This window comes from Haliotis rubra, unplaced genomic scaffold, assembly GCF_003918875.1.
Source record: "Haliotis rubra isolate DU_JTF1 unplaced genomic scaffold, ASM391887v1 Scf292, whole genome shotgun sequence".
Classification (NCBI taxonomy): domain Eukaryota; kingdom Metazoa; phylum Mollusca; class Gastropoda; order Lepetellida; family Haliotidae; genus Haliotis; species Haliotis rubra.
The window spans coordinates 714,908-738,597 of record NW_025766960.1 but is presented as its reverse complement, the minus strand read 5'-3'; the positions used below and the strand labels follow the sequence as shown (position 1 = coordinate 738,597).

The 23,690-nt window shown below is 35.7% G+C and overlaps 2 protein-coding genes and 1 long non-coding RNA gene across 4 annotated transcripts in view; 1 reads left to right on the top strand and 2 right to left on the bottom strand.

Moving 5' to 3' along the window:
• The window catches only part of LOC124282099 (thioredoxin reductase 1, cytoplasmic-like), a 41,414-nt gene extending 26,121 nt beyond the window's left edge, over positions 1-15,293 (top strand). Inside the window, 1 exon segment of the mRNA XM_046718072.1 lies at positions 13,723-15,293. Within this exon segment, the coding sequence (XP_046574028.1) occupies positions 13,723-13,785 (63 nt within the window). The 3' untranslated portion in view covers positions 13,786-15,293.
• Positions 244-13,130, bottom strand: LOC124282100. The gene is made up of 3 exons (XR_006900052.1): positions 13,090-13,130; positions 1,235-1,309; positions 244-823 (listed from the first exon to the last, which is right to left on the bottom strand). It is a non-coding gene; the product is annotated as an uncharacterized LOC124282100 (long non-coding RNA).
• Positions 15,294-18,358: 3,065 nt separating the features above from the next.
• Positions 18,359-23,372, bottom strand: LOC124282098. 2 transcript variants are annotated; one of them, XM_046718070.1, is made up of 4 exons: positions 23,093-23,372; positions 21,304-21,546; positions 20,366-20,657; positions 18,359-19,149 (listed from the first exon to the last, which is right to left on the bottom strand). In XM_046718070.1, the coding sequence occupies exons 3-4, from the start codon at positions 20,384-20,386 to the stop codon at positions 18,511-18,513; spliced, it is 660 nt and encodes a 219-aa protein (XP_046574026.1). In that variant the 5' UTR covers positions 20,387-20,657; positions 21,304-21,546; positions 23,093-23,372; the 3' UTR covers positions 18,359-18,510. The 2 variants fall into 2 exon arrangements, with proteins under 2 accessions (XP_046574026.1, XP_046574027.1); XM_046718071.1 differs by having other exon boundaries at positions 23,326-23,364.
• Positions 23,373-23,690: the final 318 nt, after the last annotated feature.

Genomic DNA, 23,690 nt, shown 5'->3' with positions numbered 1-23,690 from the left:
CAATAGTTGGTTGTCAATGCTCTTTCAAACAAGGTATATCTACTTATCAAGATGGGAATATTGTACTTATATAGGCTGTACAATGTATTTATTGTTGTGAATGTAAAACATAAAATCATACAAATCTGAACACAATCTTAATATAACTTCATTAACAGATATTTTAGATATCCATGAAGTGAACTGTACATTGGATATTAATTTCCATAATTTCTACTCATGTACTTTATAACATGATAAATTATTAGGCAGATATTGTTGAAATAGCTCCTTCACTTATGCCTGCACCAACTGGAATCAAGTCTGCAAATCTGTCTTCATAATTGCCAACGCAAACATGGTATGTAGACAGTTTTGATAAAAGTTTCTTCATATCTCTTAGAGTGGAGAAAAATGCAGGTAAACCAATCCAGAATTCATGATTTGGGCTAAAGTCACGTCGATGTGCATATATTGCTGATGTAAAGGATGGCTTGATGACTACTGAAAGCTGGACTGAGCCTACGTCAGTCATAAAACTGCACAATAGTACTGTTTTCACGCTTGTTTCTTGCAATTGTAAAATTGCCTAGCTCATCTACATGCTGAAACAGCTCCTTTTTTAATGTTAAATATTGCTGGTATCGCAGGATGCCATCAACAAATTCATCTACATTGTTGTCCGGATGATACTGGTGAATTGTGTCAAATAAACCCAAAGAATTCATCAGCCGAACAACCATCAGAATCTGTCGCTTCTTCCAGGCATGGGGTATCTGTGGGTTCATCGGTGAGGTCAATGAAGAATGACTTCCATGCTTTGTCCCACAGTGCATCTCTTGAACTGAAAATGGAGTTACACAATATTAATATTAAAAAGATAAATTTGAAGTGTTCTAAATAGTTGTTAAAATTATGCAATAGTTGGTTGCCAATGCTCTTTCAAACAAGGTCTAGTTACTTACTCAAGATGGGAATATTGTATTTAATAATTTACACTATACCGTTGTTTTTACATAAGAAAAGAAACAATATTAATATTTGATTATAAAATTGCTTTGATATTTTAAACTTATTTCTGCAGGTACCAGATATACAAGCACCAATAACTACAAAATATCAACACAAAATTACTCATTTTTTTTCAAAGACATCATTTGTGAATTTCTTACTTCCATTATTACTTACCTGCAATTGTCGAGAACAGTTGATTGAACTGATGAATAAGAATGTCTCAGAGAGAGGAAGAACTGACACCTTGTTGTCTCGGACCCCACTTTGAGTAGCCCTTCTGGCGACTGCCGATGAAAACTTTCTTTTTCCTGGGCATCTGCCAAACAAATGATAATTTATTATATAAATAGTGTAATGATATAAATAAAATGTTGATTCATTGTTGCATAAATCGATGCTCATGATAAAGTCAGGCTGCTGGTACTGTATAATAATATAATAATATATAGCAATACAACTCTAACTTCAGTAGGAAGAATAATGATAACAGAAAAATATATGAATTGTTACATGATAAATAAGGACCTTTTCCACAAATATAATCATCAAAATGAACAATAATGGAAATATGTACTCTTTTTCAAACGATTAGGTGAATGAGACTTTTGTAGAATGATTTGAATATATATTATTTTTCCTTATCCTGACTCATGCTCTTTTGCTTGTCTTCTTCTTCTTGCGAACTTAGTGGAAACACTTGTATCTCCCTAATTGAAGCTCCCTTCAATGTAAAATCACTAATTAGTACTCACCACGAGTACCCCCTTTCCACAAGCGCGGGAAACGAGGGCGCCACCTTCACCCATGTGCCTCACTCTCTCCTTCTTCGCCCAGTGAGCTGGACGTGAGAGCGCTTGTGTCTCCCGACACTATATCCTTTGATTTATATTTAGTTAGTTACCTCGTATAGACATCTATAGAGGTTTAGCTAGTATCCTTCAACGATTATATATTGATATTTAGTCGTTTTTCTACAGTTTATTCACGGGACGCCGTGTTTGTTTCAGTGGATTACGTTGATGAAAATTTTGTACTATTGCAGATTACGGTTTTTATTCTGCTGCTGATCCGCTTTTAATATGCCTTAGTTGTACTGCGCCATGTTCATTTTATTCACATTGCAGTTCTTGCGGTACTAATTTATCCAATTCTACCTTTTATTAATATTTACTTTGCGTTTGAGACGCGCAGCAGATAGGTCGCGTATGCAGAGTCTAGTATGACTGATACACCTGAACCCCTCGCCAGTCTACTGCTGTTGGCCGACCCCCCTCCCGTGTGGTGTTCCGCTAGAGTGGTGGAGAGGCGGGGGCGACGAAGTCCGCCATCTCCAAGAAGCGTCCCTGCTTCCCCAGACATCCCATCGTCGCAGCCGTAGACTAGAGGTTTTCTACTACATCTCTACAGCCGGATTTGGGCCTGTATGATGATCAGCCGATCATCATACCTGATGTACATCAAAAGAATGACCGATGTCGGCAACAGTGATGTCAGCGCAGATCAGCATGCAGCCTGATGTACCAACGCTGATATTCGATGATCTTCCTGAGGGTCCCATCGCTACCAACACTCAACGCAGACGTCGCACACCGAGGGCAGCGTTGACATCTGAGGGGAAATCAACGAAGTCTACTAGGACTTTCTCAACCGAGATTGTTCCAGCCGCAGACCTGGACGTCTACGATGATCAGCCGATCATCATCCCCGACATACGCCACAAGAAGCGACCGGTGACAGCTACAATGACATCAGCAGAGATCACCATGCAGCCTGATGCCTCTACACTGATGTCGGACGATATTCCTGTGGACCCCTCCATTAACACCGCAGATAAGGCACCGACGACCTCGTCGCAGTCCATCCCTGAGGACCTGATGCGGCAAATTATGACCATGATGGAGGATCGCTACAGACTGCAGAAGCAGGGACCGAGCCTTCGCGAAGGCTCCAACGTAGACAGCACCCCAGAGGCACCCCCCGTCAACGTAGCAACCAGGACGATGTCACCTTCGCGAAGGAAGTCACGGACCACCTTGACGAAGGACCTAGATGTACAGCCTTCGCGAAGGCGGGATAGATCATCACCTTCTTCGGTTTCATCCCTAGATGTGGACTCGGACCATCAGACATCACGGAAGCCTTCGCGAAGGTCATATCGTCGTTCCCCCGGACCGGACGCAGAGGAAGCTTCGCGAAGGCATTCGCTAAGGACACCTGAATCCAGATCATCATCATCTAGAAGGACATCGAGGGACTACACAAGAGCTTCGCGAAGCTATCAACGTTCTCCTCACAAGTCTCCGAGAAAATCAACCCATAGACAAGTTGATCATCAATATCAAGAATAAGAACTACAATCGTAAATTGGTTCAGTTGAATCCATGACGAGACGTATGTTCTTGGCCTAAATAGATCTAAAACGATCAATGAGACACTTATCACCAGACTTGTAACACGATTTCTGAAGATGATAAGATGATCCACTCGGCCCTACTTATGCAGAACCAGCAAGTCCCAGGCCGCCTCCGCGAAGGAGCTAGAGCCTCACCAGCTACAAGGGACATCGCGGAGGAGTAACGCTTCGCCGACCCGCATCCTGTTAAACACAGAGGCCGTTCATGAAGCAAGCGTTCATATATATATATATATATATATATATATAGCTATATATATATATATATATATATATATATATATATATATATATACTAATCGGGGTTTGATTTCGATACCTTCGCCGAAGGTCGCTAAGGCTAAGTGGCTCCAAGTCTACTTCACCCAGAAGGGATACTTCGAGAGCTTCGCGAAGTCTCCAGAGTTCACCGAGGAAGTCTCCTCCAAGGTCTCCATATACTAGCCACTCGTCATATATAGCTACTCGTCAGTCCGTTCAAGACATCGCATAAGTTGTCTATCAACTGTATGCCAGATACCATCTATAAGCCTACGCGAAGACAATTGCACAGGCTATTTACAACACAGAACGTCGCTGTATTGATTAGTCAACGACGTTTCATAGATCTTCACAGAAATCAACTGTTCCGTATAGATGGCTAGAATATGCAATTCCGGACGACTATACGATTATCTACATGCGTGACCATTACGCATATCTGCAGACAATTCAATATTGAAATTGAACAGCAGCCTTGTTACAGCGAGTATAACTCATAATCGTCAACTTTTCTGAGAAGAAATATGTACAACAAGTTCAGCTTTAATTCTCGATTATGACGATACATTCATGTATACAGTCTACAAGCTGACAACTTGCAAGGTTATTGTACCTTATATAAGGAAGTCGGAATTAGATTCAAACTGAAGTTACTTTCACGACAGCCAGGAAAATAACCTACCCAGCATTAATATTACAGAGCGAGGTATTTCGCGTCGAAGGTTTCATGGCTTACCATTAACCCTCAAACACGTGGTCACTTTCGGGTAACTTCGGAAGCTACAGTGAAGACCGACGATTATGCTAATATCAACGACGGCAAGATTTTATACAAGGTTTTTCCTGCTACACCGGTGACATCACAGCTGGGGTTTTCTACAGAATCAAAATGCCTTGTTCTGATTGGACCGCGATGGACAACGACTCCACGCGGGAGATCGATCTTAATTCACAGTTCAAGACTTACATCACAAGTGACAACTATATATCAGTGAACGAGCAAGCCTCCTTACAGTCCAGTTAACCTGAACCTTCATGATTGGGCTGCTTTCTTCAGGTTAGAGGCCTCCCCTGTCAAGTTAGGGCGAGAGCACGGCAGTCAGGCTAATTTACATAAAGTTCAACGAGGACAGACACACCTGGTTGTGCACCTACATCGCCAAGAACCTCGCAGCTAATTACCTAGACGACGGGGATACAAGTTGATCTAAACCCACAGCGCCTCAGACTACAGTTGAATTTAATCATCAAGCTACTAACACAACTGGATGGTTAGTAAACCTACTTAAGCTTCTGATTGGAGAATTAAAACGGAAATTTCACGCCCCAACTTGGGGATCTGAATATAGTACTCCAACACCTCACAAGTGAGGTTTATGAACACGCCTGGATAACATACTTGGGCTCCATGATACGATGATTCTATCACGATGGCCAGCAAGAGCACTGTAAATTTATCTCCACCGAACCAAACAGGAAGGGAAATGCAACAGATTATTTCCTCTATCTTCAACTTAGGCAGAATGAAGTCTCACGTACTATATCTCCGTTGGATCAGAACTGTCATACTATGTGCATACAAGACGGATGGACCCAATCCGACCCTCCATGAGCTTTAATACTCATGATATTAGAACATTAACTTCTACAATTGATTTACACAAATGTTTTTTGGAATAATGGAGGGTTTATTTCTGGAGATCCGATATGGTGGTTGCCAACCATTATCTGAGAGATATCACCACCGAGGACGCCTCAGGTATCCACCAATTGATCCCATGGTCCTCGACAACAATTGACAGTTCTCGGAGAAGATAAGTCAATCTTACAGATTTCTACTTATCTTATAACAGTACTAAAAGCTACATGCTATATATAATTTGCTTAAGTTCCTTTTATCATCACAGTACTATGATTATTACATCATACAATATATAAGTTAACAACTCTACAGAGTTTGTTATTATATATTTACCTTAAGTTAATCATATCTTAAGAGTAGTACTATGGTAACATGATAATGCATTAGCTAACAAACTCTACAGAGTTTTGGCTATTATATACATGAGCTTAAGTTATTTATATCTTAAGCATAGTACTAGACTCATATTATAAAAATATATTATCCATCAAACTCTACTGAGTTTTGCTATTATATAGGTAGCTTAAACTTATTCATATCTTAAGCTTAGTAATAACGCTTATATCATATAAGTATATTAGCTAACAAACTCTAAAGAGTTTTTTTTGCTATTTGGCTTAAGTGTCATCATATTCTAAGCAATATGGTTATATTATAACATGTATTAGCTAACAAACTCTACAGAGTTTTTGCTATTATATATGTAACTTAAGCTTATTCATATCTTAAGCTTAGTACTATGTTATATCATATAGGTATATTAGCTATCAAAACTCTAAAAGAGGTTTTTGCTATTATATATTTGGCTTAAGTTTCATCATATTTTAAGCTTTATGGTTACATTATAACATGTATTAGCTAACAAACTGTACAGAGTTTTTGCTATTATATATGTAACTTAAGCTTATTCATATCTTAAGCGCAGTACTATGTTTATATCATATAGGTATATTAGCTATCAAAACTCTAAAAGAGGTTTTTGCTATTATATATTTGGCTTAAGTTTCATCATATTTTAAGCTTTATGGTTACATTATAACATGTATTAGCTAACAAACTCTAATGGAGTTTTTGCTATTATATATGTAGCTTAAGTTTTCCTTCATAAGCTCAATACTAGGTTTATATCATATAAGTATTTTAGCTAACAAACTCTAAAGAGTTTTTTTGCTATTATACAATAAGCTTAAGTTTCATCATATCTTAAGCAGTATGGTTACATTATAAAATGTATTACCTAACAAAACTCTCGACGGAGTTTTGCTATTATATATATAGCTTAAGTTTAATCATATCTTAAGCTCAGTACTATGTTTATGACATAAAAGTATATTAGTTAATAAACTCTAAGGAGTTTTTTACTATATACATTTAGCTTAAGTCTAAATTTATCTTAAGCTTAGTACTATAGTTACATTATAAATCTATTAGCTAATAAACTCTACAGAGTTTTTGGCTATTGTATATGTAGCTTAAGTTAATTATATCTTAAGCACAGTACTATACTCATATTGTAAAATATATTAGCTAACAAACTCTACAGAGTTTTGCTATTATATATGTAGCTTAAGTTAATTATATTTTAAGCACAGTACTATACTCATATTGTAAAAATATATTAGCTAACAAACTCTACAGAGTTTTGCTATTATATATGTAGCTTAAGTTAATTATATCTTAAGTACAGTACTATACTCATATTGTAAAAATATATTAGCTAACAAACTCTACAGAGTTTTGCTATTATATATGTAGCTTAAGTTAATTATATCTTAAGCACAGTATTATACTCATATTATAAAAATATATTAGCTAACAAACTCTACGGAGTTTTGCTATTATAAAGGTAGCTTAAACTTATTCATATCTTAAGCTTAGTAATACGTTTATATCATATAAGTATATTAGCTAACAAACTCTAAAGAGTTTTTTGCTATTTGGCTTAAGTGTCATCATATTCTAAGCAATATGGTTATATTATAACATGTATTAGCTAACAAACTCTACAGAGTTTTTGCTATTATATATGTAACTTAAGCTTATTCATATCTTAAGCTAGTACTATGTTATATCATATAGGTATATTAGCTATCAAAACTCTAAAAGAGGTTTTGCTATTATATATTTGGCTTAAGTTTCATCATATTTTAAGCTTTATGGTTACATTATAACATGTATTAGCTAACAAACTGTACAGAGTTTTTGCATTATATATGTAACTTAAGCTTATTCATATCTTAAGCTTAGTACTATGTTATATCATATAGGTATATTAGCTATCAAAACTCTAAAAGAGGTTTTTGCTATTATATATTTGGCTTAAGTTTCATCATATTTTAAGCTTTATGGTTACATTATAACATGTATTAGCTAACAAACTCTACATTAGAGTTTTTAAGCTCAATACTATTATATATGTAGCTTAAGTTAATTATATCTTAAGCACAGTAAATGTATTATACTCATATTGTAAAAAATATATTAGCTAACAAACTCTACAGGAGTTTTTACTATATACATTTAGCTATTATATATGTAGCTTAAGTTAATTATATCTTAAGTACTTAGTAATTATACTCATATTGTAAAAAATATATTAGCTAACAAACTCTACAGAGTTTTGCTATTATATATGTAGCTTAAGTTAATTATATCTTAAGCACAGTATTATACTCATATTATAAAAATATATTAGCTAACAAACTCTACAGAGTTTTGCTATTATAAAGGTAGCTTTAAACTTATTCATATCTTAAAATATTAGTAACAAACTCTAAGGAGTTTGCTTTATATCATATAAGTATATTAGCTAACAAACTCTAAAGAGTTTTTTGCTATTTGGCTTAAGTGTCATCATATTCTAAGCAATATGGTTATATTATAACATGTATTAGCTAACAAACTCTACAGAGTTTTTGCTATTATATATGTAACTTAAGCTTATTCATATCTTAAGCGCAGTACTATGTTATATCATATAGGTATATTAGCTATCAAAACTCTAAAAGAGGTTTTTGCTATTATATATTTGGCTTAAGTTTCATCATATTTTAAGCTTTATGGTTACATTATAACATGTATTAGCTAACAAACTGTACAGAGTTTTTGCTATTATATATGTAACTTAAGCTTATTCATATCTTAAGCGCAGTACTATGTTATATCATATAGGTATATTAGCTATCAAAACTCTAAAAGAGGTTTTTGCTATTATATATTTGGCTTAAGTTTCATCATATTTTAAGCTTTATGGTTACATTATAACATGTATTAGCTAACAAACTCTACGGAGTTTTTGCTATTATATATGTAGCTTAAGTTAATTATATTTTAAGCACAGTACTATACTCATATTGTAAAAATATATTAGCTAACAAACTCTACAGAGTTTTGCTATTATATATGTAGCTTAAGTTAATTATATCTTAAGTACAGTACTATACTCATATTGTAAAAATATATTAGCTAACAAACTCTACAGAGTTTTGCTATTATATATGTAGCTTAAGTTAATTATATCTTAAGCACAGTATTATACTCATATTATAAAAATATATTAGCTATCAAACTCTACGGAGTTTTGCTATTATAAAGGTAGCTTAAACTTATTCATATCTTAAGCTTAGTAATACGTTTATATCATATAAGTATATTAGCTAACAAACTCTAAAGAGTTTTTTGCTATTTGGCTTAAGTGTCATCATATTCTAAGCAATATGGTTATATTATAACATGTATTAGCTAACAAACTCTACAGAGTTTTTGCTATTATATATGTAACTTAAGCTTATTCATATCTTAAGCGCAGTACTATGTTATATCATATAGGTATATTAGCTATCAAAACTCTAAAAGAGGTTTTTGCTATTATATATTTGGCTTAAGTTTCATCATATTTTAAGCTTTATGGTTACATTATAACATGTATTAGCTAACAAACTGTACAGAGTTTTTGCTATTATATATGTAACTTAAGCTTATTCATATCTTAAGCAGTACTATGTTTATATCATATAGGTATATTAGCTATCAAAACTCTAAAAGAGGTTTTTGCTATTATATATTTGGCTTAAGTTTCATCATATTTTAAGCTTTTATGGTTACATTATAACATGTATTAGCTAACAAACTCTACGGAGTTTTGCTATTATATATGTAGCTTAAGTTTTCCTTCATAAGCTCAATACTAGGTTTATATCATATAAGTATTTTAGCTAACAAACTCTAAAGAGTTTTTGCTATTATACAATTAGCTTAAGTTTCATCATATCTTAAGCAGTATGGTTACATTATAAAATGTATTACCTAACAAAACTCGAATGGAGTTTTGCTATTATATATATAACTTAAGTTTAATCATATCTTAAGCTCAGTACTATGTTTATAACATAAAAGTATATTAGTTAATAAACTCTAAGGAGTTTTTACTATATACATTTAGCTTAAGTCTAAATTTATCTTAAGCTTAGTACTATAGTTACATTATAAATCTATTAGCTAATAAACTCTACAGAGTTTTTGGCTATTGTATATGTAGCTTAAGTTAATTATATCTTAAGCACAGTACTATACTCATATTGTAAAATATATTAGCTAACAAACTCTACAGAGTTTTGCTATTATATATGTAGCTTAAGTTAATTATATTTTAAGCACAGTACTATACTCATATTGTAAAAATATATTAGCTAACAAACTCTACAGAGTTTTGCTATTATATATGTAGCTTAAGTTAATTATATCTTAAGTACAGTACTATACTCATATTGTAAAAATATATTAGCTAACAAACTCTACAGAGTTTTGCTATTATATATATAGCTTAAGTTAATTATATCTTAAGCACAGTATTATACTCATATTATAAAAATATATTAGCTAACAAACTCTACGGAGTTTTGCTATTATATAGGTAGCTTAAACTTATTCATATCTTAAGCTTAGTAATACGTTTATATCATATAAGTATATTAGCTAACAAACTCTAAAGAGTTTTTTGCTATTTGGCTTAAGTGTCATCATATTCTAAGCAATATGGTTATATTATAACATGTATTAGCTAACAAACTCTACAGAGTTTTTGCTATTATATACTACCCATCAAAAGTTTAGACTCACTAGTGTAAATGTAGCCTCTTATTTCAGTCAACTGTTCTAAACTTGATTTTGCAAAATATTCAGTTCAGTTTAAGGGTACTGTTGACACATGAACTAATGCATTGTAAAACAAATTCGTAACGTTGAACAGATTATTGTCATGAGTTCAGTAAATGATGAAAATCAGTGAAAATTGGCGAATTCTTAAGAAAACTTTACACCAAAACGCAGCTGTTCACATGAACGATATTTGCACATGCTTTTTAGCAATTTGATTCATGATCCTCTTACAATTCATCTACATAAAGTTTGCAGTTGGCTCCCCCAAGTTAGTGGAGAAATTCATCTTCGATGTAACCATATGTATATGTATAACATATAGTGAGTGCTTTAGGTGAGTCTAAACTTTTGATGGGTAGTATATATGTAACTTAAGCTTATTCATATCTTAAGCGCAGTACTATGTTATATCATATAGGTATATTAGCTATCAAAACTCTAAAAGAGGTTTTTGCTATTATATATTTGGCTTAAGTTTCATCATATTTTAAGCTTTATGGTTACATTATAACATGTATTAGCTAACAAACTGTACAGAGTTTTTGCTATTATATATGTAACTTAAGCTTATTCATATCTTAAGCGCAGTACTATGTTTATATCATGTAGGTATATTAGCTATCAAAACTCTAAAAGAGGTTTTTGCTATTATATATTTGGCTTAAGTTTCATCATATTTTAAGCTTTATGGTTAAATTATAACATGTATTAGCTAACAAACTCTACGGAGTTTTTGCTATTATATATGTAGCTTAAGTTTTCCTTCATAAGCTCAATACTAGGTTTATATCATATAAGTATTTTAGCTAACAAACTCTAAAGAGTTTTTTTGCTATTATACAATTAGCTTAAGTTTCATCATATCTTAAGCAGTATGGTTACATTATAAAATGTATTACCTAACAAAACTCGACAGAGTTTTGCTATTATATATATAGCTTAAGTTTAATCATATCTTAAGCTCAGTACTATGTTTATAACATAAAAGTATATTAGTTAATAAACTCTAAGGAGTTTTTTACTATATACATTTAGCTTAAGTCTAAATTTATCTTAAGCTTAGTACTATAGTTACATTATAAATCTATTAGCTAATAAACTCTACAGAGTTTTTGGCTATTGTATATGTAGCTTAAGTTAATTATATCGTAAGCACAGTATTATACTCATATTATAAAAATATATTAGCTAACAAACTCTACAGAGTTCTGCTATTATATATGTAGCCAAAGCTTATTCATATCTTAAGCTCAGCATTATATCTATATCATATAAGTATATTAGCTAACAAACTCTAAAGAGTTTTGCTATTATATAATTAGCTTAAGTTTAATCATATCTTAAGCTTAGTACTATGTTTATATCTTAAAGTATTTTAGCTAACAAACTCTAAGGAGTTTATACTAGCATATTAACAAATTTAAGTCTATCAGTCTTAAGCATTGTATTAATGTTATATATACTTTATCATAATAAGTACATTGTAATAACCTTTATATGGCAGCTGATAAGTTAGCAGCAGGAATTCATCAGTTCAGTGCCTTTATGAAGTTCCCATAGGGTTATTACAATCATCACAGATCAAATCACTAATTATTAAAATCCAAAGTATTCTATTACTCCCACCTCCGTTCCGTAGGATTCTACAAGCAAAAGAGCATGAGTCAGGATAAGGAAAAATATGTAATTTTTAGAGTAAAATTGATATTTTATACTTATCCTGACTCATGAGGTCAGCCCTCCCATCCTCCCCACATAACACTTTGGATTTCCCTGTAAATTCAAATGTTGGGCTCAGTATATGAGGAGAGAGTGAGGCACATGGGTGAAGGTGGCGCCCTCGTTTCCCGCGCTTGTGGAAAGGTGGTAACTCGTGGTGAGTACTAATTAGTGATTTTACATTGAAGGGAGCTTCAATTAGGGAGATACAAGTGTTTCCACTAAGTTCGCAAGAAGAAGAAGACAAGCAAAAGAGCATGAGTCAGGATAAGTATAAAATATCAATTTTACTCTAAAAATTACATCACGTTATATTAATGAACAAAATGAATGTTATGTCGTCTGCTACATGATAATTGAAATGTTCAGTAATACGATGCAAATATGGGTTTACGCCAAAAATCATAAAAAATAAAATACCGATCGTATCCATATAAAAAGTGTACCACGCAAAAGAGGAAATCGCCGTGAATGTTCACATGTTTATTTTAAACATGCTAGTAATAAGCTGTTCTTGTGAAAGCGAGCGAAAATCAAGTGTTGTGGAGTAAAATATTTCGGAAAACATCATATTTCATCGCATTGCATGAGCCAAAATAAGGAATGACGCGAAACGCCACAGACTTATAAATGCCCCTATACAAATCTTTATCTTATTTTCTTTCATTACACCCCGGTAACTAAGGATTTGCATTGAGAATTAGTATCCGTTATTGAAAATCAAAATCGGCACTTTTGCCGGTTTTACACCTCCGCCATTGTTCTCACAGAACGACGAGCACACATTACAGTATTCATCAAATACAAAGACAAATATATGCTTTAGCACCCCTAATACACCTCTAATGCACTGTTGCAAATGTAAGTATATGCATGAGAATACATGAAAAAAATCAAATCTTACCTTTGCAATGAAAATACGCGAAATCGATGACTGAAGTCAACACACGTTTTTTCCAGCTTCCGGATAGGCTGCGCAGTACAAGCCGTAGCGCTGATGGTTTTGCGCACTGGCTAGAGGGCCGTCCCTCTATTATATGGTCTCTGGTTATACTAGTAAGCTTGGGCTGCTTGCTTGTTATCAGTGTTTTGAGGCCCTCTGAAGGTTTGAAATGAGGCAAGTGCATTGTAATTTCTGTCACCATATTGCATGAATATAGTCGAGTGTGGCATTATTTTCAAGAAGAATCAACTTAACTTTCACACATTCAGTGAGTTTTACAGTTTCATAAAGAATTTGGGGAGGTGAGGCAGACGACACGTGACTCCAAATTCTCCAAACCACGAATCACTCTTTGAAAACTCACTTTCTATAAATGTCAGATTGGGGGAAGGGTAGCCTAGTAGTTAAAGCATTTTCTCATCACACTGAAGACCTGGGTTGGATTTCCCACATGGTACAATGCGTGAAGCCCATTTCTGATGTACCCTGCCATGATACTGCTAGGAGCAGTGTAGACCTGTCAAATTAATTGTTTTACAAACACATACCTAGGAAACCAGAACAATTAATCAAGCTATTTATTTTTGTTTTCAGATTTTCACGACGATGGATGTGACGAAAAGAAGCGGGCAGGACTCCGCCGTATCTGGCTGCTGAGGTTAATTCCCTGCTGCTAGTGTCTCTCGCTCCTAACACTGTACCTGCAGACTGCATCAGAAACCTGGCTTACTGAACATATTCACTTGATACTAATGATAATGATGATAATTCATACATTTATAGAGCACAGCAATTTACAATTATGATGTGCTCTGTGCACAAGCAGAAATTTTATCACTTGAACTTGTAGTATTGATCAAACAAGTTTGTCTTTAGCTGTTATTTGAATGATGAGACAGTGGTAGGAGTTTTTATAGTATCTGGATAACAGTTCCAATTAAACGCAGCTATAAAACATCTTTTTTCAAAAAGAAGGACTGCAATGCACTAGATTGGAAGGAAATAGTTGAACAGAAACAAGTTAATATTAATTAGAGTTAATATATTCAGGCAGTTTTTCTGATTTGTTACTGTTATTTGTTTCATGAGTAGACAAATTACTCAAGCACAAACGTTCAGTATAACATCTATGGTATTAGATGCAGGACATGTAGGTATTTGGAGTTTGAGAGACCATCAGCAGGGGAGATAACTCGCTTGTGTGAAGACAGAGGGCGTTAGTGTGGCGCCATTATGACAGCCAACATCATAAACCCAACAGGGCGATGTGGCTTGACCACTCTGTCAACACACAGGCACAGACGAACAGAATGTATTGACGTCTGCGAATGCGTTTGAAGACGTCTGCTACCTGTTTGAGATCAGACATTTGATTGACATCAATGTGTTTTTGTACAGATACTGTTTATAAGTTAATGTGTCTTTGGATGAACTCTGAATTTTGTACATACATGTATAAGAATGTCCCATTGTCTTTAAGTCCATGTTGATTGTCTGTGATAGAACTAGTCCATCTGACAACAACAAAGCAATGATAATCTGTGTCCAAACCTGCCAACAAGTTCGGACATTGCTCTGTTTTCAAATAACAATAGGAACTGTTTCAGTATCGAGGAGTCGAGATTTGTCTATGCAAATGTTTTCTTTGTAAATCTTCTTTAATTGCTAAGTCAACAGCTTTTCAAGATAAAGATCTGATGTAAAGAGCAATATTTCATGATGAGAATTAATGCTTTCAGCTTCTTCGCAAAACATGGTTGTATTGAAAACTAGAAGACATTTGCCAATAATATCCTTATTTTCACGTCTGATTAGCTGTTATCATGACACACACTGAGCTATAAATGTGGTCATTCTGCATAGAAAAAAAGAGCTAAATATTACATTACTATCAACTATAGCAGCTTATGATATCAAGTACCAAAAATCGGAACGATGTAATTTATGACATGTCAATGTTAAGATGTCAATGGCAATCTATCCATATGTTAAACATACAGTGCTATTTAGTTTCCAGCTGTAATATTATGGCAAAATTGTATTATCTCAGATTAATATTGTTACATGAAGGGTTTTTTTACTGCTAGGAAGACAAGACATATTTTTGCCACATCTAAGAATTGTACACTGTATCTCACCTATTTGTGAATAAAGATTCATGAATATATGATATTGTGTGTTTCCTGCAATGTGTAGAAATCGAATACAAGTAGCTTTGAAATTGAAGGTACATAAATAAGTATTCAGTCAAAAACTACTAAATGTTGATCTTCAAGTACTGCCTGTGAAGATCCTGGTTAGAATTGATCTTCAATTCTAATTGATGCTTATTGTAAGAGGCAACTAACGGGATTGGGTGGTCAGACTCGCTGACTTGTTTGACACATGTCATCGTTTCCTAGTTGCGTGGATCGATGCTCATGCTGTTGATCACTGGATTGTCTGGTCCAGACTCAATATTATTTACAGACCGCCGCCATATAGCTGGAATATTGATGTGTCAACATTAAACAACAAAGTCTATTCCACAGGGACTTGTAATGCAACAAATGGCAGCCAGGTATATGCTACTATATAGTGGTAAGACCCTGTCGGTGACAATATAAACCTTGAGACCATATTTTGCGTTACAAGCCCCTGTGGTATACTCACTCTGTGCACTCAAAAGAACCCTCTCATGAGACAGTAGAGGACCAGATTGTGGAAACATGAATATGTATAGACACAGAACTATGAGTATCAAAACTTCGCATCCTGGGCACGTGACTCAGTTAAAATGCACCTCTGTTCACCAAGCATGGAAGAGTTACCTGATGTGTAAAGTGGGTGTCAAAACGCTCTAGTGCCCATAGGCAGCATGGGCTGTATACTTCCCAGGAAGTGGAGAATGGTAATTAAAAAGCACAGGGATCCACTGGTCAGGGAACAAAAAAATCTTAAAGTTCTTAAACGAAAGGTTACTTCATGCAGTTTAGTCACTCTTGAAACTTGGACTGTTTGTATACATTATGTTATACTAAAAACACTCATCCATTTTGGTTGAAAATGTATAACCTGGAGCGAGGGTAAACTTTATGAATGTAAATGTAAGAAATACAAGAACAAGCATTGTCACTAAGGTGACATAATCCCCTGCCGCAAATTATCAAATCAAACTTAAAAGAGTAATGAAAGTGGAGGTCGCAATTTAAGATAAAGTTAAATGTCAACAAAAACATGACCAGTCAACCTTTCTTGATATCTTGCTCTGTAGTTGTTCAAACACACAAATATTTTCAGACACACTTTGACCTTGACATGAATTGTCTTAGTGTATGAAATATGCAAAAATAGTAATAAAGAAATTGCTTATTGAAAAACATTCAAGGGAAGTCTTGAAAGTCCATGAAGAAAATCCAGTGGACTGTTCTTGAGATATCTCGCTGACAATCTTAACAAGAAATTTAACATGCTGAAATCTTCAAAGTGTCGTTGTGACCTTGAAAATTAAGTGAAGGTCACCAAAATCGACTGGGCCCTGCGCCTTCCCTGGATGAAGCTTGTCAAATAAGAAGAAACTCCAGTGAATGGCTCTTGCGGTATCGCTGACAAGCATAACATGTAGGTTAATATGCTGAAATCTTCAAAGTGTCTCTGTGACCTTGAAAATTAAGTGAAGGTCACCAAAATTAAATGGGCCCTGCGCCTTCCCTAGATAAAGCTTGGTATTAAATATGAACAAAATCCAGTGAAGGGTTCTTGAGATAGCTTAACATGCATGTTTACATGCTGAAATATTCAAAGTGTCGCCATGACCTTGAAAATTATGTGAAGGTCACCAAAATCAACTGGGCCCTGTGCCTTCCTTAGATATAGCTTGTAGTTAAATATGAAGAAAATCCAGGAAACCGTTCTTGAGATAGCTTAACATGCGGGTTAACATGCTGAAATTTTCAACATGTGTCATGGATGACCTTGAAAATTATGTGATGGTCACCAAAATCGACTGGGCTCTGCGCCTTCCCTAGATAAAGCATTGTACTGAATATGAAGAAAATCAAGTGAATGGTTCTTGAGATAGCTTAACGTGCAGGTAAAACGCTAAAGTCCCCTTGTGACCTTGAAATGAAGGTCAAGGTCACCAAACCTGACTGGGACCTGCCTTTTACTGTGATGAACCTATGTACCAAATATGAAAAAAATCCAGTCAACGGTTCTTAAGATATTCCAATTCGTACGGACGCACGGAGCCTAATACTATATCCCCCGCTTCGCGCTAAACGCGTGACGGGGGATAATGAATATACAAATTGGGATACAATAGTTTACAGTGAAAACAATAGTCGTCTTGTATAAAATGAATTTTTTTAACAACAGGCAAGAGAAACACCATGCACTGCATGTGATATGTAAGACTGGACACCCTTCCATCACCTGCTGTGTGAAGCCCATTTCTGGTGTCAACCGCCGTGATATTGCTGGAATATTGCTAAAAGCAGTGTAAAACTAAACTCACTCACTCCATCACCTGCCTCAGTGGAAAGACACTGGGTTACAATACTAATTTAAATGTGATATGTGAGGTAGCAGGCTGGGTTCATGTCCTGGGAATTTAATATGGAAACAATTGTGATTTTTAAAGATTAAGAAATCATTAGAGGTATAATAGGTCTTAGGTTGTACATATAATTCATCTGTTAAACCTCAAGGCAGGTCTTACAATTATAATGTTAAAGCTATCAGCAGATTTTACATTTTGAAAGTAAACTGCAGCTTTAACGTTTCAAATCAACCCCAAAGAAAGGCTTAAAATGCATATGTAAGACATTCAAGTAGGTCTTACAATGCAAATATAGAACCTCCAAGTGGAACTTACAATGCAAATGTAAAACCTCCTAGTAGGACTTACAAGGCCTCCAAATAAATGCAAATGTAAAACCTCCAAGTTGGTCTTACAATGCAAATATAAAACCTCCAAGTAGGACTTACAGTGAAAATGTAAAACCTCCAAGTAGGTTTTACAATTGAAATGTAAAAGTTTTTAGCAGGTCTCACTTGAAAGCAGGTCCCACTGTGAGAAAGCAGGATGCATACAAAGCGCAGGCAAAAGTTGAAGTAGGTCTTTCACCATGTCAACTTTGGGTCAAAACTTAAAATCTCAACCAACTGAATTGCTAATCTCTACCCCTGTCTAGGTAACTCTATGACTTGAAGACTGGAACGTAATGGACATACAGGACTACTGCTGGAATAAACAGCAACACCTGAATGTAGGAAAAGACGTTCCTAGCAGGCTTTTTATTAACAGTATATTCTCAAAAATCATCTTTCATGCACTCTCCCAGAATGTTCAACAAGCGTATACATAGCATATATAACAAAATCACTATAATTTAAGTCATATCAAGATTTGTCCTTCTTGGCAGGAACATGTGGCACAATCGGCTTCAAGAAAAGCAGTTTCTTGGTTTTCTTTGACTTTATCTCAGCCTCAGGGAAGACTTTTTTGAACTTGTCAATCTGGACCTTGGAGAGAAAGTCTGCAGCGACGTTATCAACACGGTAGATGTGTGATGCCTTGAGGCAAATGTTGTACTTCTGACACATATTGGCCATCATCTGGAACAACTTGCCGTACTGAGGTTGTAGAATCAGAGGTAAACCGGTCAGTTGGCAGTTGACCACTGTGGCGGCCTGGAGGTTGTCCGTCCAGCACAGTACTCGTTTATCGACAAACTTGTGTTTCCATGTGTAACACGCTGTGAGGAGAGCGTAGAACTCGTAGAAGGAAGAATCAAAATGTTTTCTGTCTCCCCATGGAAGAGCTGCGTTGAAGTGATCAGTCCAGGATTCAGACATCCATCGAACTTTGTTGTCGGTCTTTGTGAGGAGATACGCTCCGAAGCCAATCAGCGAAGCGTCCACGTAGATCTGGTAGTGGGGATCAAAGTCTTGGACTCTCACACGTGTGGACGGGAGAGGGGTGTACTTCGGGTGGATGTTTTCAAATAGGTTATTTTTGGCCGTTATCAGATGAAGAAGCTGAAACAGTACCCTGAAATATTAGTCCTTAATCCTACCAGGGCTCGATATAAGCAATTAGAACTTGAAACTCCAACCTGAAACTACAAAATACAACCTCATATTTATACCAACTTAACCCAGTGAATGTTAATATGTTGCTGCTCAAAGAACACTGACTTCAGCTTTAAGACAGAATGATGTGGTACAGGCTTGGAGCAGTGACTCTGGCGACTACACGGACAGTGACTGAATGACTGTTATTGTTCATGTCAGGAACTTTCATGAAATAAGATAAAATGATCTTGTCAGACAAAGAATTATTACATTATAATGATGTTCTAAATCAACAACAAAAAAACTCAAGCATTATGTATAACTGTACATTGAGTAGCTGGTGCAACCTGTTTTTGTCTGGTGCAACAAGGTTATTACCTAAGGTTGCACCAGATGAAAATAGGTTTTATTTCCTTAAATCGTGCTCTGTGTACATTGAATCCTGGCATTGACAGTGTATATGGTTTCTTTAAAAAGAGGATTCTTTAACATGGCTACACTACAAGTAAAAAATGTTCTAAGTTTCTTCTGTTTTTTATGTTTTAATAATAAAGTTTCAGTCAACTTCAATGCATGCATCACTGTGTGAGTTTAATTCCCAATCAAGTGTTTTGTACTAAATTTGTGACATGTTAAATTTGGGATTACATTTTCATAGTAAAGCCAGACCAATTCTATTTCTTGTATTCCGGATTTTTGTCCTCAGAAAACCTAAAGGCAGGAGGGTAGAAACAAAAAATCACCAGTCAAAGTAATATTCCTTTTAAATAATAAAAGTAAAACAAGATATATAATTGGTCTGGCCTAAAGTACAGATTCTATTACTTTTGTTGGGTTGAGTTTCATTCGGGATTCGAACCCACATTCTCAGTCAGGCACCTAATTTCCAGCACTTAAAGTCAGTCATCTAACCCACTCAGCCAGCACGGCTTCCATAAGAATGGAAGTCTGACAACTGGTCAGATCACAGACTTTGTGTACCACTCTGACAAGTGCAAATTGGCACGGCTCCCACGGCCAAAAGCTATGAATACACAGTGCCATTTAGAAAGTGGTCAAATGTAACACGTTATATTTGGGATTACATTTACACCACGGTGTCAGAATGCATATTATTTGACAAGATGCACCAAATATTCTACATTTATCTTTAGTGTATTCAGTGCTAAGTGACCTTCACCTTCAGTTTGGTGCATGCCATCAGACAGGCAATGTAGATGGAGGATTGCTTTGTCAGCCCAGTTGCCGTCACTGTAAACTTCTGCGGGCCACGGTACGGTCATCCTGGATGTCCACACAACATCTCCGTCCTTCCTCCTCCCCTGGCAGGTCTCCAGCTGGTAAACATCCCTTGTCATGTCAGCTGCCCCGAAGATGTTCTTCTTGGCAAGCTGGTCCAGCAGCTGCAGAATGTGGTCCTGCGAGGCAGCATGTACGATGTTGTCATTGTCTGTGTACAGCAGTCCGACACTCTGTGAACATGGTTAGGTACAGAATGTCAACTGTTCAATATAGAATGTCTTAATTCTCACTTGAGCTATCTCTTGTTTATGAAGACATCCTCTAGTTCCTGTGAAAATGTTTACCAACACTTTTAGTGAAACCCTGTAAATCCAAATTATTGTCCCAGTGAAAGTGAAACCCTGTTTATCAGAATTATTGTCAAAGTGAAAGCCTGTTGATCCGAATTACTGCCCTTTGAAACTCTGTTTATCAGAACATTGTCCTAGTGAAAACCTGTTTATCAGAATTATTGTCCCAGTAAAACCCTGTTAATCCAAATTACTGCCCTTTGAAACTCTGTTTATCAGAACATTGACCTCATGAAACCCTCTTTATCAGAATTAATGTCCCTGTGAAACCCTGTTTATCAGATTATTGTCCCAGTGAAACCCTATTTATTAGATTATTGTCCCAGAGCTCTAACTATTGTGGGTTTATGTTGAAGTATGGAAGATACAACAACCTTAGTGCTATTACCGTCATATTTCCCTGAGTTGGATGAATCGAAAAACTAGAACGGGGTGCAAGGGACCTTTTCTGCTTTAGAGTTTAGCAGTTTTCCCTTGCACTATCAACAGGCAGAGAGTACAAGGGACTATTCCACCCTGGACTAACCTTGTACAACTTGCATGCTATCAGATATGCATTCTCTTCTGCTTGGGTCACACAGCTGTGGACGCCTGTGAAGGTCAAAGTGTAAGGCCAGTTGACCTTAATCTTTGCCTTCCAGTATTGTCCGTTGAGTTTCGGAATAAACTTCGGTGCTTTGTGCCTGGATATCACTCGAGTTTACCAATGGCCTCAATAAGTCTGTAACAAGTTCTTTGGGATTCGGATACTTCCTCTTTAGGTCGATCACTGGAAGAGAAATAATGCTTGGGTAGTACTACTGCACATTAATGTTAAATACCCAAGGCACTGACATCAGAATATGTTTATTGTATTTGCATGTTCCACTTAGTTTTGGCTTCTGCAGCGTTTAAAATTCTCGCCTGCCCGACCGTCCGGAACTGTCTATTTTCATCTCGGACGGTCAAATTTCAAAAGTAGCCTGTCCGTTGGTCTGGTAGATGTTTTTACCATTAACAGTAAATATTTCATAATATCAGCCAGGTTCTCTTGTCATCAGTTTGAGGTGTTTAAGGTATTTTGATAATTATGTTAAACTATTTATGATTGGACAGTTCATTTTATAATAACCAATCACAACACATGTACTTTCAGTTTACCTAAACTCGGTGCATTGCCTGTTAGTGCTTTGTTGTTCATTGCGATGCCTACAAACAGAAAACTAAAGTATTCAGAAACAGGAGTTTTTTCATTGTTGAAAACCGGACAGGTAAGTTTGTATCCGGACTGGTAATTTTTAAAGTTAACAGTCCGGCTGTCTGGCTTGGAAATTTTTCGAGTTTTAAACATTGGGTTCTGTCTACATGTACTTCATCCTGACAGAAATGTATGAAAAGTACACGTACAAACAATCTCTCTCTGTCCTCCCTTTCTCACTCACACACAGTGGTAAGGTATTGGGTAATGATTACATGATTACAATGATTACACAGTATGTATTAATGAATGCAACCTATGACCTAGTTGTTTTTAATCATACAAATTCTTCCTTGATAGAAAACCGTGATGGATTTAGTTAGATTTGATACTTTTATATATAGTTCATAGTCTCTACCTACATCTGCTAAATCTTTGCAACATAATAATAACTGATGATTAATCGCATAGAGAGTTAGCTCCATCAGTCATCTCTGTAATCATTGTTGTGAATAAAGAATCTGTTTGATACCTGATAGCATCATAAAAAAGTGCAGGTGTCCCAAAACTTGATATCTCTCAAGAAAGAAATTTGGAAACATAATATATGCATACATCTGACAAAATTTACAATCATTACTAGTGTTAGTTGTGTCAGGGTAATGTGGAGTAGCTATGTTACCCCAGCTCTGTCCCATCCCTTGGATCAGAGAATGAAAGTTGCGATAAGATGTGTCAGATATAGATGTATATAAGGGCACCTAACGTTTGTAATCAGGGATTCTGATTTCTCTGACAGCTGACAGCTTCCCACATATAGTCTATGTTGAAGCATGAGATCTACAATCGACTTGGGGCAACTAAAATACTGAAACAGCTGTTAGTGCGAGGGAAACGACAACCATAGTTGAATTCAGTGTTTTTTTGTAATGAGTGACTGAGCGCGAAAGGAAGATAACTTAGTTTTACATACGCCAGTATGATGAAGATCGAAATAATTGAGAGGGTCACTGTTTCACTGGTCATAAAAGACTGTTAGGGTCCCGACTGTTAAAAAACACGACTTCAGTTGTTGGGGGGAAAATATGTCCCGAATCGGCGTGTGTTAGTGAAGGATACTTTCTAATCGTCCCCTCACCTTCACTTTCACCAGGAACGTCAAATATTCGGTTGGCTGCAACGGTTTTACTGATGTGTCTTATTATTCTGCTTCTTTGACAATGCGATAAACATATTTCTTTACATAGACCAATACGTATACTTGAGTAAGGTACAGTCAGAAATCTGGTCCCAAACATTCTAGGTCCATGACAGAACAACGTTTACACACACGGAAAGCTAAATATAGTTATAACCGCCATTGTTGTTTACGTCACGTGATTGAAAGGGTTTCCTCATCGGCGCGTGCTGCGACTTGCTCGCTGAAGGTTGACTGGGCGTCTGTCTTCATAGGGTAAATTGCACAAGCTCGGTATCAGTGCCTGCTACATACATCATGATCGTAGAGTGTGGCAATAAGGCTGCGGGGAGGCTACGTCAATGAAAGAAAAACAACCCTCACATTTTTGCTGGATTGAAAAAAAAACAAAATTGCACTTTCTATATAGGATACATAATAGAACTAAACCGAACTAACTGGCATGCCTTAATTGTTTTTCTTAATTTGAAAGTTGATATATCCACTAAATGAGTGAATTTATTGCCATGCGTTGTGCAAGTATGTTAATTTAATAGCA